This window comes from Lonchura striata, chromosome 6 (genome assembly GCF_050655825.1).
Source record: "Lonchura striata isolate lonStrDom1 chromosome 6, ASM5065582v1, whole genome shotgun sequence".
Classification (NCBI taxonomy): Eukaryota; Metazoa; Chordata; class Aves; order Passeriformes; family Estrildidae; genus Lonchura; species Lonchura striata.
This window is the reverse complement of record NC_140708.1, coordinates 37597650-37611967: the sequence shown is the minus strand read 5'-3', so window position 1 is coordinate 37611967 and position 14318 is coordinate 37597650. Positions and strand designations below refer to the sequence as shown.

The 14318-nt window shown below is 46.5% G+C and overlaps 2 protein-coding genes across 3 annotated transcripts in view; one reads left to right on the top strand and one right to left on the bottom strand.

Moving 5' to 3' along the window:
- Positions 1-9920, top strand: part of FAM53B (family with sequence similarity 53 member B) — a 118579-nt gene extending 108659 nt beyond the window's left edge. The window contains exon 5 of the mRNA XM_085582946.1: positions 2974-9920. The gene's annotated coding sequence lies outside the window, so the exon portion shown is untranslated. The remainder of the gene's footprint in view (positions 1-2973) is intronic.
- Positions 1-12278, bottom strand: part of LHPP (phospholysine phosphohistidine inorganic pyrophosphate phosphatase) — a 72893-nt gene extending 60615 nt beyond the window's left edge. For both annotated transcript variants that reach the window (XR_014956196.1, XM_021526364.2), the window contains exons 1-2: positions 12142-12278; positions 907-1094 (exon numbers count right to left, since the gene is read on the bottom strand). Coding sequence is in view for 1 of the 2 variants with exons in the window: in XM_021526364.2 (XP_021382039.1) it covers positions 907-1094; positions 12142-12269 (316 nt within the window). In the remaining variant the exon portion in view is untranslated. The remainder of the gene's footprint in view (positions 1-906; positions 1095-12141) is intronic.
- Between the last annotated feature and the right edge of the window lie 2040 nt (positions 12279-14318).

The window sequence follows — 14318 nt, the reverse complement described above, 5'->3', positions numbered from 1 at the left end:
TATCTTTGCCCGAGAGCCTTTTTTAAAATTGCGCCAACTGGGAGGGAGGGTGTTTACCTTTTCCATTTCACAGGAGGCTTTTGCCTTCCTTCACAGACTCCTGTCTTTTCAAACCAAGACACCCACTCATCTATGCTAAAACAAAGGGTAAAACAGCATTTTCCCATCCCTCCCTGTGCCCGCAGCGCTGTCCCACCATTGTGCACCAGCAGGTGCGGCCTCAGGCGCCGTCACTTGGGGTGACTCCTCAGGGTGTCAGGTTTCTGACTCCATCACTAGTTTCGTTTGTACTAATTACATTTTTTAATTTTTTTTTATTTAGTTTTTTTCCTAGTAAAGAACTGTTACTCCCATTCCCATATCTTTGCTCGAGAGCTTTTTAAAATTGCGCCAGTTCGGAGGGAGGGGGTTTACCTTTTCCATTTCACAGGAGGCTTTTGCCTTCCTTCACAGACTCCTGTCTTTTCAAACCAAGACACGCACTCATCTATACTAAAACAAAGGGTAAAACAGCATTTCCCCCTCTCCCTGTGCCTGCAGCGCTGTCCCACCATCGTGCACCAGCAGGTGCGGCCTCAGGCGCCGTCACTTGGGGTGACTCCTCAGGGTGTCAGGTTTCTGACTCCATCACTAGTTTCGTTTGTACTAATTACATTTTTTAATTTTTTTTTATTTAGTTTTTTTCCTAGTAAAGAACTGTTACTCCCATTCCCATATCTTTGCCCGAGAGCTTTTTAAAATTGCGCCAATTCGGAGGGAGGGGGTTTACCTTTTCCATTTCACAGGAGGCTTTTGCCTTCCTTCACAGACTCCTGTCTTTTCAAACCAAGACACCCACTCATCTATGCTAAAACAAAGGGTAAAACAGCATTTCCCCCTCTCCCTGTGCCCGCAGCGCTGTCCCACCATCGTGCACCAGCAGGTGCGGCCTCAGGCCGCGCTCCCGCAGGAGGCGGCAGGCGGCCGGCGCCGGCGCCGTCACTTGGGCCGCCGAGACCTCGAAGCCCATGGCCCACAGCTTCCGCGCAAAATCCTCCCGCGTCGCCTGCGTCTCGTTGGTGCAGAGCTGCAGCTTCAGCCCAGAGGCTTTGATCCTGTGGAGGAGATAAGCGGATGAAGGAAATGAGACTCGCGTCAAGACTCGAGCCGTGGCAAGGGGTTGGATATCAGGAAAAAGTTTTACGTGGAAAGGGTGATAAAATTCTGGAATGGGCTGCCCAGGGAGGTGGTGGAGTCACCACCCCTGGGTGTGTTTGATAAAAGATTGGATGAGGCAACACCATGAGGTGTTGGGGCGGGTTGGACTTGATGATCTTGAAGGTCTCTTCCAGCCTGGTGATTCTGTGAATTCTGCTGAAAAGGTGAAGATGATATTCCGAACCAGGAGCAGGATCCTTTGCTGTGACTGGATGCACCTGAAATCCTGACTCTGGGCACTGCAGCTGCCAGTTAGTTCAATGATGTTTTATCAACACTGGGGTGGATCCAGTCAAATTTATCATTAAATCTCTCATAAAACACCTGTGCTGTTACTTGGTGGATAATCCCAAAAAATATGGCACTTGAACTGATTCATTAATAAATATTTACAGGTAATAGTCTTCTCAGGGGAAGAAAACATGGCCACGAGTGTCCAGAGCCAAGGACATGGCTCCTGTGGACTGGTACTCTGCAAAAGTTGCGTTGTTGCCTCATTCCTGAAGCATCCAAGGCCAGGTTGGGCCAGGCTTGGAGCAACCTGGGGTAGTGGAAGGTGTCCCTGCCATGGCAGGGGGTGGAATGGGGTCTTTTAGATCCCCTCCAGCCCAAACCACTCTGTGAATCCCCTGCAAACCCTCTGCCTCTGAGCAGCTGTTTCCCAAGCTGGTGACCTGCTGTGGATGTCCCCAAAAAGCCTCTTCCCCAAGGATGAGCTGTCAGCTGTTTGGAGACCCAATGTACTTCAAAGTGGCCACAGAAAATCAGAAGCACTGAAAATGTACCACAATTAATAAAAAATAAACATTTGCCTGAGGGACTTTCGCTCAGCTCCTCTAATGCCCACTTTTTGTCAGTTTTCATGTGAATTTGTGCAAAATCATCTTTGAGGACCTGAGCACATGTAGATTCAGATACTTAGGTAAATCTGGAACCAGTTTTATCAATTTTTATAAAATATTATGACTCTTCTTTGCATTAAAATGGAAAAGGACTTTCCTATTAAGGAAGTCCCTGCACTGATTCTCAAGACAACAAAACATGCTGGGTCCATTTTGTAGGGAAGATGATCTCACTTGGTTGGTGCAAACACCAAAGCCACCTCGAGACAACAGATCTGAGGATGAACTCTCCATCAAAGGATTCTTGGAAATCTGGTCCTGACCCAGAGAGCACCTTCTGCTCATCAAAACTGCACACCAGTGTCTTCTTTAATAATGCTGGTGATCAATTTCTTTCTTATTATTTGTCTTTCCTAATCATAGATATGTGAATTATCAATTACACTTAGTGGTTAATTGCCCTTCATAAAGATAGCTTTTCTCTTTTAAATTAGGCAGTTAATATATTGTAACTAATATCACCCACTTGTACATTATAAATATATCTTCATTGATTGGAGCACTGAATGTGAGATTCACTCTCAAGTTAATGGAGCAATTGAGTGAAGAAGTGCAGGGTGTACCCAGGGAATAATTATTGTTAATGAATTATGATGTGACCTTCTCAGAACAATGAGCAATCGGTGTGACAGTGGGATGACAATATTCCACATCTGTTATTTGAGACACGGCTTCAGCTGGAGTTAAAAAGCAAAGCAGTGTAATTTGGATACACAACAAACTTTAATAGAGTGTGCCATGGGTAAAAAAAAATTATTCTAAGTGCAAAGTCCCCCTGCACACTCTTAGATGAAAAAAAAAAAAATCCCATTAATCACAACTGCCTAGAAGCAGACATTTGCTGAATTAGAATCTGCTTTTTCTCTTCCTAAAGGTCAACATAATGAATCCAGGGACAACACCAACCACAGACCTGCACAGACAAAGCAGCACCCTCACAGGTCAGCTTGGTGAAAGCACAGATTCAGTTTTCCTGTTCTACAAATTTTACTTCTTTCTCAGCATTTTGGATGGAAACCAGAGTGACACTTCTGAAAGGAAGGAGCAAAGCAGGAGACTGGACACATCCCAGACTAGTTCATGCCTTTGTGGCCACCAGCAAGTACCACCCCAACAAATGAGCTCAGGAAATGCTCAGGATCAGGTCTACAAAGAGGCCAGGCTGGACAAAAAATTGTGAGTCCTCTGGTGCCATATGAAAAGGACTTTTAAAAATATCCTGGAACACTGAATGAAATAAAAATCCACAAAACTCTAGAGAAGACTTGTTGCTACAAAAATACCTTTCCAATGAAAAGTCACCTTTTCCTTCCCAATTAGCATCTCTGAAAAGAGCCCTGTAAACTCTGCCAAATCCTGCACAGAACAGCCACGCTCACCTGTACATTCAGTATCTCACACACTGGGATGAATCCACCCCTGGATGCTCAGCACAGGGATGTGAGCAGAGACTGCAGGCCAACAAACAACTGTTAACTCAGAGCTTAAATAATTAGGGAGAGCTTTTACCTACATGGGGGAAAACCTGCCTCTAATCACATTTACAGCAAAACTCTCGTTCAGTATCCCTGGCCTGGCAGGTTTTGCACGTGGAGAGACTAAAAGAAGCGGCTTGAAGGTCTGTGTCCCACAAGTGGGATGCTTTGCTCAGTGAGTCTGCAGGGCTGCAAAGCTTCAAGAGAAACCTCCAGCCTCTGAACTGACCCACTGCTCACACTTCCAGCAAAGCAAGGCAAAGCACTGCAATTCCCACTGCTGGCAGGTGTGGAGATGTCAAGAGAAGAATAAAGAACAAGATTTGTGATGTGATGTCCTATGAGATAAGGAGCATGGGATTAGGTACCTGCAAGAGCAGAAGAATGAGGCAGCAGGAGATGAAATACAAGACACAGGTTTTATCGAGATCCCTGGCGTATTACAGATTTATCAGCAGGTCCATTACAGAAGCACAGGCACACCCAGGAAACCCAGTCAATCAGGCCTTCAGCTGCCCTCCACACATCATGGCTGTGATAAAGATCCCACTCAAACACCAGGAAAATTGATGCTGATGAGAGCACGTGGACAGGCAGCACTGCTCCCCATGCTGCAGGGACCAGCACGGCCCACGTACCTGGGACATCCTAAGGCTGCCTTCCCTCAGTTTGAGGCCATCAGCAGGCTCAGCATCAGACAAATCCTCTTTTTCCACCAAATCCACTCAATTTCCAACATCACTGCTTATACCCTGAGAGCAGGAACAGGGGAGCTTCACCTGAGCGAGGCAGAGCAGCTTCTGACCCTCCAGGGTGTGACAAACGCCAAATTCAGCTGAAGTGGCAAAAGAAACTTGTCAGAGCCCTTCTTGGAGGGGATGGCAGAACAGAGTTGGCAGCAGGGAGCAGATGGAGAGGCCACTGTCCCCTCCAGCCATGTGTCACTCTGCCACCAGGGCCTGCTCTGCCAGGGAGCTGCCACAGCACACAGGCACTGAAGGAAAAAGTGACAAAAAAGAAATTCCTAGCCCCAAATTAAAAGTGAAGAGGTGAGCACTGAGCTACCACACCTGCCTTACCAGAGGAGGGATTTAAGCCCACTCCAGATCCAAACAACCACCTGGTCACCCAAACGATCCCCAAATCTACACCTGGAGCACCCACCTGGCCCTGGGCATGCTGTGAGCACCTGCCCAGGGGAGAAGTGGATGTGAGGGGTTTAATTTCAGCCCTGAGCTGCCCCTGGTGCCTCAGCAGCTCTTTGAACTGACCTTTACCTCGTTCTGCTGGAGCAGGACACGGGGCTGAGTGACAATGTCCCACAATGCAATTACCATGCGTCAGATGAGCCAGTCCCTTACAAATCACCTCGAACTTTACACATCTGCTGCCTGTCAGCATCTGCCAGGCTCACTCACCCGAAAATAATGAAAAAAACCTCTCATTATTGCTCCATAACAGGTAAAGTGTTAGGACAATTATTGGACATCCTCACTGACCTTGTGCAGACTTAGCCAACTGCCCTTGCCAACCTTTATGGGCAGCCTTTGGGCACATAAAACACAAAACCTGTTCTTTCAGATGATGTAAAGGTTGTGACACCCATAGGAAAAGCAATGGTCTTAGAACCCGGACTGGGAATCATCAAACTTAAATTCACATTATCCTGCACGGGGCTGAAGCAGCTAAGGAAAAGGTATAAGGCTAAACTTCAGATTTCCCATTTTTTCCCACTGTCTTCTGCAGTGAAGGTTTTTCCTAAGATGGGAATAGGGGGAAAGTCCAGCCCACAGCCAGAGGTCCTGTGCAGATGGGCAGTGGGGCAGAAAGCAAAACCTTGGAACAGGCAACAAACCTGAGCTTGGAGACTGTCCAAAACAACTTCAAAGGGGTTTGGAAATCTGCTACATGAGATTTCCAGAACTGGCTTTTTATCCTGCTTTTGGTCTTTCAGAGTGCCTTGGGGTTTTTAATTTAAAAGGAAGCATGCACTTTTGCTATTTGACTCTTTTGCATCAGTGGACAAATACGAGTGTGCTTCATTGTAAACCTCTTTGATACCTTGTCTGAAACACAGGGAACCAACAGCACCTGCAACCAAACCAAAAAGTAAAAGCAGGACTTGTGCAGCAACACCATCCTCCCACCTGGGCAGGGCTAATGTTAGTGGCCTCTGCAAGGGCCAGGTTACTAATACTCCAGGTAAAACCTCTCCTGATCTTGAAGTTTTTTCCCAGGAGAGCCTCCCTGGGAGCACCACACACACCTGAGGATCCAAAAAGGATTTTCTGGCTCAGCACTGGCTCAGAGCAATAACACCTTCTGGGGTCCAGCTGTGGAAATGCCTGGTGGGAGGAAAGCACATTTGCTCTGCTTAAAAAGTGTCTTTTTGGCAAAAATGTGCTGCATTTTCTCTGAAAATCTCTATTCCTGCCATTCCAGTGGCTATTTCAGCTTCTGCAATAACAACAGGCAAAGTCATTATTTCAGAAGCCTGAAGGAGGCTGTTAAGTGCCTTTGCCCATCCTTACATGGTACAAGCTTCTCCTAATTCCATGCAAACACTGGATTCTCTGGTGTTTTTTAACCTGGTAGGTGCAATGGAATCAGAGGATTAAACTCCAGGATTTTCCTTCTCTCTCCCAATGCCCAAAACTTTCAGTTCCTCTGATTTCTGCCATCACAGCACATCCAAACTGCTTCAATCTTGCTGTCACATCTCTGACGCCACTTTTGCCCCCTGACCTCCTGGTGTTTCCCTTCACTGATGTCTTGTCAGGGTTCCTGAGTGCAGGCAGGCTCATTAAAGCCCTGATTCTCTGGGGATCCAACTTTCTGCTCCACGTAGCCCTGACAAATCCTTACACACGGCACTTTTTGGCCCCAGTCCCTCCTGCATTCCTGAAACTCATCTCTACATCTGCCACCTCCCCAGCACAATTTCCTCTCCAGTCCCATATGGCTCACCTCTCTTTAAATATAGAAAGGGATAATTTGGAGGCAATCCAAAGGAGGGATTGCAAAAGGGATTAAAAAATAGGAGGGCATTACCTTTGCACATGAATAAAAGCAGATTAATAGACACACATGAAGGAGCCACAAGAAGAGGCCAATGTTACTTAAGGGTGGGCAAGGGTGATAAAAGGAAAGGTACAGTTATAAGAGTAAAGAGTCTGGAAACACCACTTTGCAACAGTGTTTGACAGTAAAAACTGAAAAAAAAAATCACTAAATTGTAGCTCAAAGCAAACTTTAAACAGCCACCAATGCCTTTATTTAGGTGTTTTAATAACAGAATTTTTCAGAGGTAGAAAGAAATCCTGGAAGTTTTAACTGGAAATCCTGGAAGTTTTAACATTAAAACAAACACAAAGTCCATCTTATCCTGAATTCTCTACAGAGACCATTGAATAGAGCTGGATACCAGAATTACTGCACAAATTATCCAACACCATAAATCATAATGCATCTCCCTGAACAGCAGGGAAGACAACAAATTTGTAGGCAGCAATACGCCACAACAGCAAAATCTAGAATTGAGTATTTAATAAAAATAACATGTGTTTCTGAAGGGAATCTGCAAAAAGGAAGCACAAAGCAGAATACAAGAAAAACCTCTCTGGTCCATTAAGTTCAGTAACAAGATGCATTTAAGGTGCAGACTACCAAATCAGTTTAATGTATTACACCTAAAAGACTTTAACCACACTGCAAGTGGTTCAATAAGTAAACTCTGGCAGACCTTAAATAGCTGGTAAATCTCCACTTTGGGAGCTGCCAAAAACAGATCTTTAGGGATTCAGTTAGCATGAACAGGTCTGGGATATATTTATTTGCATTAAGCAAAATATTTTTATGGACAACATAGTGAATGATACTCCAATAGCTTTTATTCTGTGCAGAAAAGGGGGGTACATACATGATCTTAAAGGTTGCTTCCAACCCAAACTATTCCATGATTCTATGAGGCTGCTAATTGCTCCATTAAAAACTCATTCAAAACTGAGTTATCTTTGACAGGGTTGCACAGAAAGAGCACCTGTTTGTAAAGAAGGAATTCTATTTCTGAGACCCTAAAGGTTAAGGATGTGTGAAATCTAAAAATGCAAGCACTTACTCATGCAATTTGTGCAGACAGCAGGTGAGCACCCACAACTTCAGGGATGCAAATATTTTTAAAGAAATAATGAACACTGCTGATTAGGAAAGCAAATATGGTTTAGGAACACCCACTGCTCTCAGAAAACTGAGACCACAGCTGATGTTACAGACTGGAGTGCAGCTGAGGATCAATTCCTAGATCCCCTTCTGGTTCTGCCAGGAACAGCTACAGAATACTTCATTTTTTGTGTGTCTGCTGCTTCAGGAGGGCAGTGACACCTGGGTCACCGGGTTTCTTTGGGTAGAAAGTGCAAAGAGAGTCAAGTACAAAAACAAATTAACAGATATTTACATAAGAGTCTGTATACTTTACTTGAAGGTCTCTTTCTAGAAGGAACAACTCCTTTTCTATCAAATGTCCCAAAGGCACAGCAAACCTTGGAACTCTGAACATCTGCACAGCCTGTGCTAAAGCCACATTATCTGCTGTGACAACAAAGATCTCCTCCTCGTGGCACGCACAGTTCCAAAAGGCTCTTTGAGAGCTCCCAACTCCTCTAAACCCCCACACCCTGAATTGTTTTACAGTCCTAGTTCCCTTGTTCTCCTCACAATCTTCTTCTTGTTAGACTCTCCAGGTATTTTATTTAACAGGACTGTCCAGCTGCTCCCCAGATTTCCGCTGCCCTTTTCAAGGGCTCTGTAGAAAGCTGTGCTAACAGATGCACTATCCCAGCCCAACAACAGGATGTTGTAAACCTCCAGCTACTGTGTGCTTTTCATATGGATATGCTAATGGCCACACTATCAGCACAGAGCTGTAAATGCAAATGCCAGAGCACAGGCTGAGCATCTTTTATGGGTGTTTAACCACCTTCTGTCTTGTAAGGGAGCAGCTCCCTGCTATTTGTAAGATAAAAAGCAGCTAGCTCACCTCGTGTCAATGCTGTGTAAATCGATTAAGACAATAACAGCACGGCACTAAGGCTCTGTTAGGGCTGGCTCCAGGAGAAGCCTTTAAGTCACCGATGGCCCTTCTGATCTCATCCCTGGGCCTTCTGATCTGCTCCAAAGCATCTGCCAGCGAACTGCACACGCTGGAAAGACATGGGTGGGGTTGATGTAACTTTTTCAAAGCAACAAAGTTATGCCACAGTAAGTTAAACAATCAAGAAACATTATGTCTTAAAAGTTTTAAAGCGATAAATTATCTGATCGAGCCACTTTTGGCTTTTTTAGCCATCCACTGCTGTAATATCCCCACCTAAAGATAACAACAGCCCCTGGAGAATTTAGAGACATTCCTGGCTCCAGGAGTGCCAATACCCTTTGGCACAGGAGTGCCTGGCTGCCACAGTCTGGATGAGTAACAGGGATCCAGATTCACTTTATCCCTTGAGCACAGGACACAAACTCTGCTCAACAAACACTCCTGTGGTTCACCTTCTCAGCCTCCTACCCACCAACCCCTCTCAGGGTACACTGAATCCTTCAGTATTTCACAGGTAAGATTTATCAGGGCTGCAGGTACATCAGCATTCAACAAAGCATTCCCAGCTGCTACACTCAGTGTTTCACCACAGCTTACACCAATTATTGATGCCTTGCTCAGGAGGGTCTCTACAGCAGTGAATGCCACCTTGCTCAGGGTGTTCCAGTGTCCATCAGCTTCTCTGGCCATGTTTCTGCTCCATCTGACTGTAGTGCTGGCTAAAAACAAACAAACAAGAGGGAAGCAGCCATCACAAATAGAAACCAGGCCAAATTCTGCTGGCAGAAATTAGGCTGATGCTTTCACAAACACTAACTCACACAACTGCACAGCAGAATTCAGCTGAAAACAAGAGAAATAATGCAGCAAATGTAGTTTTAGGAGGTCAAGACAGCTTCAGTCACATGAGACCAATGACATATTAGTATGTTTACTTATCATTTTTATTGGAGTGTACTGTATGTTGTTACACTAAGTTAATTGCTGTAATGGGGAGGTGATGTAGCAAGACAGTCTGAAAAGAACAGGTCAGCTGTCCTGTTGTAAGAGTCCTTATCTCTACTCTGAGTTATCAAAATGGGATTTAAGGTTTCTGTTGGACATATATATGCACTAAAAGATGTTAGACAGCTCCTTTAGCAGAGGACCACAGCAATTTGAATTAGTTATAAGGTTCCCTGCTATCTGCAATTATGGCTCTTTAATTGATTAAAAAAAAAAAAAGAAGAATTAATTAAAAAAGAGCTCCTTTTAGCTTTGATCCATCTGCTTGAAACCACCCAGCTGTACTGTGACACAGGCACAAATATTAATGAGCAACTGGCAATAGGATAATGAGTCAATAAAGAGTTTAAATGGTGTGAGCCAGAACAATTACTAACCTAATAGGCAGATAAATAAGGCTACTTGACTTTACCCAAGGAAAATTATTATTCTTCACCACTTATATTGAATGACCTGAAAAAAGTGGTTTGGTGGGGCATTTTTTCCCTTCTACTGTTTCATCTACATCCACAGTTTCTCCACTGCTCACCAAATCCTGCCCAGATGAGATCAGCTTTCCCTGCACAGCATTCCAGAGCCTTTTGCTGGATTGCATCTCCAAACCCTCCTCAAAGACCACCACAGCCCTTCCAGACAGGCAGACAGATCAGATTCACTGCCAAGGGCTTCCTGGACAGGCAAAAACAGCTTACACAAACTTCCAGTGAAAATTTTCCTACATTTAGCCCAAGGCCAGAGTTTTGCTGTTGTTCTATCAGCATATTTCTGACATTACTATAAGTTAAACTGCAGTTTAAGTTGCCTTCATGCAGGAGGTTTCAGCAAATGCAGAGACAAAGGTTATTTAACAACAGCCTGCAACCTGACAAAAGATGTAGTTTAAAATTTAAAAGCAAAAAAATAACATCAAAAGCACCTGGTGAACCACAGGTATTATTGAATATGTTCTGGTTTCTAAAGGAAGGATCTGATCTCTGACAGTAATTGTGCAGTTGTTGTTATTTATCCTTGGTTTGACCATGCCTGGAGGCCTTGGCTATGATCTGGACTGTCCCAGGCTGTGCTGTGCACATGCACAATCTCCTGAGAGAATCACAGGCCACAGGATTTCAATAAAAGCAACTTCTCCCTCTGCCTAGTTTCACTGAACTCCCTGAGAATGCTGCTCTCCCCTTGGCAGTCCTGGCACCTGCAGCTTCTCCTTGCCAGGTGAGCAACAAAAACCGGCCAAGAGCCTCAATAAGGCTTAAACTTACTTCAAATATTCCTCTCTGACAGCACTGGGAACTCTGATCCATCTGACAACATCTTCTGTGCATGCTACGTGTGTTTCAAGAAATATGAACAAAGACATAATTATGGGGGGGAAAAAGCAAGCAGCAAAGAGTTCTGTTATTATCACTTCATTTGGATTTTCTCCAGTCCCGCCTTTCCATGGTGGTTCCATCAACATTTAGGCACATATTTAACTAACCTCATATGATTAATTATCTTGAACTCAATATTTCTTCCTGCATATTTTCCTGCTCAATAATGCACTCGTCCCAAGTGTGTGTGTGCTGAGTGGCCCCAGAGAACAGAAGCTGCAGAGGTGCTCACCAAGCAGAGCTGTCAGTGTTTCACAGGGGTTCAGAATTTAGACATTTAAAACATTGCAAATGGGGTACATGCAGCAGCACGGAATCACACAATGGTTTTGGCTGGAAGGAATATTAAAGCTCCGATCTGAAATGGAAAAGGACACATTCCACTATCCCAGGTTGCTCCAAGCCCCATCCAGCACTTGCCAGGTAAAATAGATCTGGATTTCCCACAGTGGGCGAACGAAACATACAGAGAGCCAAAAGGCTCTTCTGGAAATTCACCACCACACAATCAATATTTGTCTTTGAACAAAGTTGTCCCTGTGGCCACTGCTTTCCCCTGGCCCCATCCTGCTCCTCTGCTCAAGAAGGGCCAATATAGACACACTGGCAAGTCAACCTAACTTATTCAAGTTAGTTAAGTTAGTGTTACTTAGCTCGTGTTACCTGGACAGCATCACCCAGGTAAAAGGGAAGGAATTCCCTACCTGTGGGCACCGGGAATAACTCACCAAGACCACACTTTGCTTTTGAGTCACTTCCAAGCTGCGCAATCATTAACCCAGCACAGAAACTCTCCACTGCAGGGTTACAAATGCCCTGCAAGAAGTTCCAGCTAATTTGACAGCAGAGTTAATCAATTTACAGAAACACCAGTGTGGGTAATAGCTAAAAAATGATTGCCGAGGGGGTAATGCCAGATTTCCCACACACGTGCAGTGACACCAGCAAACACAGAACCACGCCGCATCTCCCCGGACCCTTCCGTCCATCAGCTCTGCGGGCTCCGCTCCCTATAAAAACCCCCAAAAGCTCCCGTGTCCCGTGAGCGGGACTGACCGAGCGCTCGGGGCGGCGACCGGAGCCACCTCTGCCCACCCACCCACCTGCGCACGGCCTCGGCCGAGCCGGCGATGGGGACGCCGCCGCCGGCGCCGCTGTCGTAGAGGACCCCGCTGACATCGAGCAGCAGCCCCCGCACGGCCCGGGCCCAGCCGCGGCCCCGCTCCGCCATCGCCGCCCCGCCCCGCGCCCGGCGTGCCGGGAAATGCAGTCCCGGGGCCCCGGGAAATGCAGTCCCGGTGCCGCTCCCGGGAATTGCAGTCCCGGTGCTCCCGGGAAATGCAGTCCCGGTGCCGCTCCCGGGAAATGCAGTCCCGGTGCTCCCGGGAAATGCAGTCCCGGTGCCGCTCCCGGGAAATGCAGTCCCGGGGCCCGGGGAAATGCAGTCCCGGTGCCCCCGGGAAATGCAGTCCCGGTGCCCCCGGGAAATGCAGTCCCGGTGCCCCGGGGAAATGCAGTCCCGGTGCCGCTCCCGGGAAATGCAGTCCCGGTGCCCCGGGGAAATGCAGTCCCGGCGCCGCTCCCGGGAAATGCAGTCCCGGTGCCCCGGGGAAATGCAGTCCCGGTGCTCCCGGGAAATGCAGTCCTGGCCCCGCTCCCGGGAAATGCAGTCCCGGTGCCCCCGGGAAATGCAGTCCCGGTGCTCCCGGGAATTGCAGTCCCGGCCCCGCTCCGGGGAAATGCAGTCCCGGTGTCCCCGGGAAATGCAGTCCCGGTGCTGCTCCCGGGAAATGCAGTCCCGGTGCTCCCGGGAAATGCAGTCCCGGCGCCGCTCCGCCCCGTGCCCGCCCCGCGGCACGGGCACATCGCGCTGGAGCTGCCCTGGCAGCGGCCAAGGCCGAGCTGCGTGTGGAGCAACCTGCCCTAAGTGCGTGGCATCCCCACCCACGGCAGCGGAGTGAAATTTTTAAAGCCCCTTCCCATCCAAACCGTTCTGTGATTCATGTGACAACCAAGGGAAAAAAGCCCACTGGCTCATCCTGCAAAGAATTTTACAATCGCAGATAAGATGTTATCAGCTGTGTTCCAGCTTTACGGATAGTATTGTTTTCTCCCAAATATCTTCTCGTCGCTAATGCCATCAATAGCATGGCACGATTCCCAGAATGTATAAGGAGCTGCGGTGGAATTATAGTCCATTTTGTTTTAAGGAAAGCTGAGGAGTCTTGGCAGCATTGATTTGCATCGCCGCTTCTGGAATAGCTTCTGGCTTCTCCCTAAAGATAATATCTAAACTGTGAAATTCATTAAATAGACTCAGAAAAGGATCAGGTTATTTAAAACAACATTACTAATGGCACAATATCTCAGCTGTCTGCCGCGATAGCGAACATTGTCTTGGATAGTGTTATCAGTCCAGGACACCCGCTATGAATATTGATCCACAGCTTGTTACAGCCATCACTTGCCGTCAGGACAGGTCAGGGTTGAAACCCACCTAGCATCAAAGCAATTTAAAGACAGCACTTGGGCTGAATTTTAATGCCTGAGCTGGGAAACAGACCAACTTCAGAGCGTTGGAACTAATCCATGAGTATGTGTCGTTCCACATGCATGCATGTTTGTAGGTTGTTGCGTATATACATGTGAAACTGGTGAGATTTGAAAATGTCTTGTAGTTCACAGATTAATTTCAGCGCTGCAATTTATATTCTCAGCTCCTGCTAACCCTACAACTCAAACAGAAGTATTTGTAGTCTCAAATATATCAGATTTTTTTTCCTGGTTCACCACCTCCCACATCCCCAAAACTAAGCCTTAGCCACCTGTAGCTTGTGGGTGTGAATTCCTCAGGTCTGAGCTCCCTTCTTTTCTACATTCTTGTGGTATTCTACCCCAGAGGCCAGTGCCAAATGGGCTCTTGGATAATTAGCAGTTACTTTTAATCACATCACCCTTGCACATCATCATCTCATCTTCCTCCTCTCCCCTTATCTTAAACGTTTGCCAAGAATTATTTGTGAGCCAAATTCTGCTGAGGCTGAGACAGCTATGAAGAGGAGGAGGAGGAGGAGGACTGTGCTCTGCATCTCTCCATTGGAATAGAAGCAGGTGGAGCAGTAGATTCCTATTGAGGGCAGCTTTCCCCGGCTGAAGGGTGCCTTTCCCCAATCTACCTGATGATTTGTGGCACCAACAAACGCTGAAATGCCAAGGAGAGGGAAAAGCATCCCCCTGAACAGATACAGATGTGCAGAAATACACTGTAAATGCGTTTTCA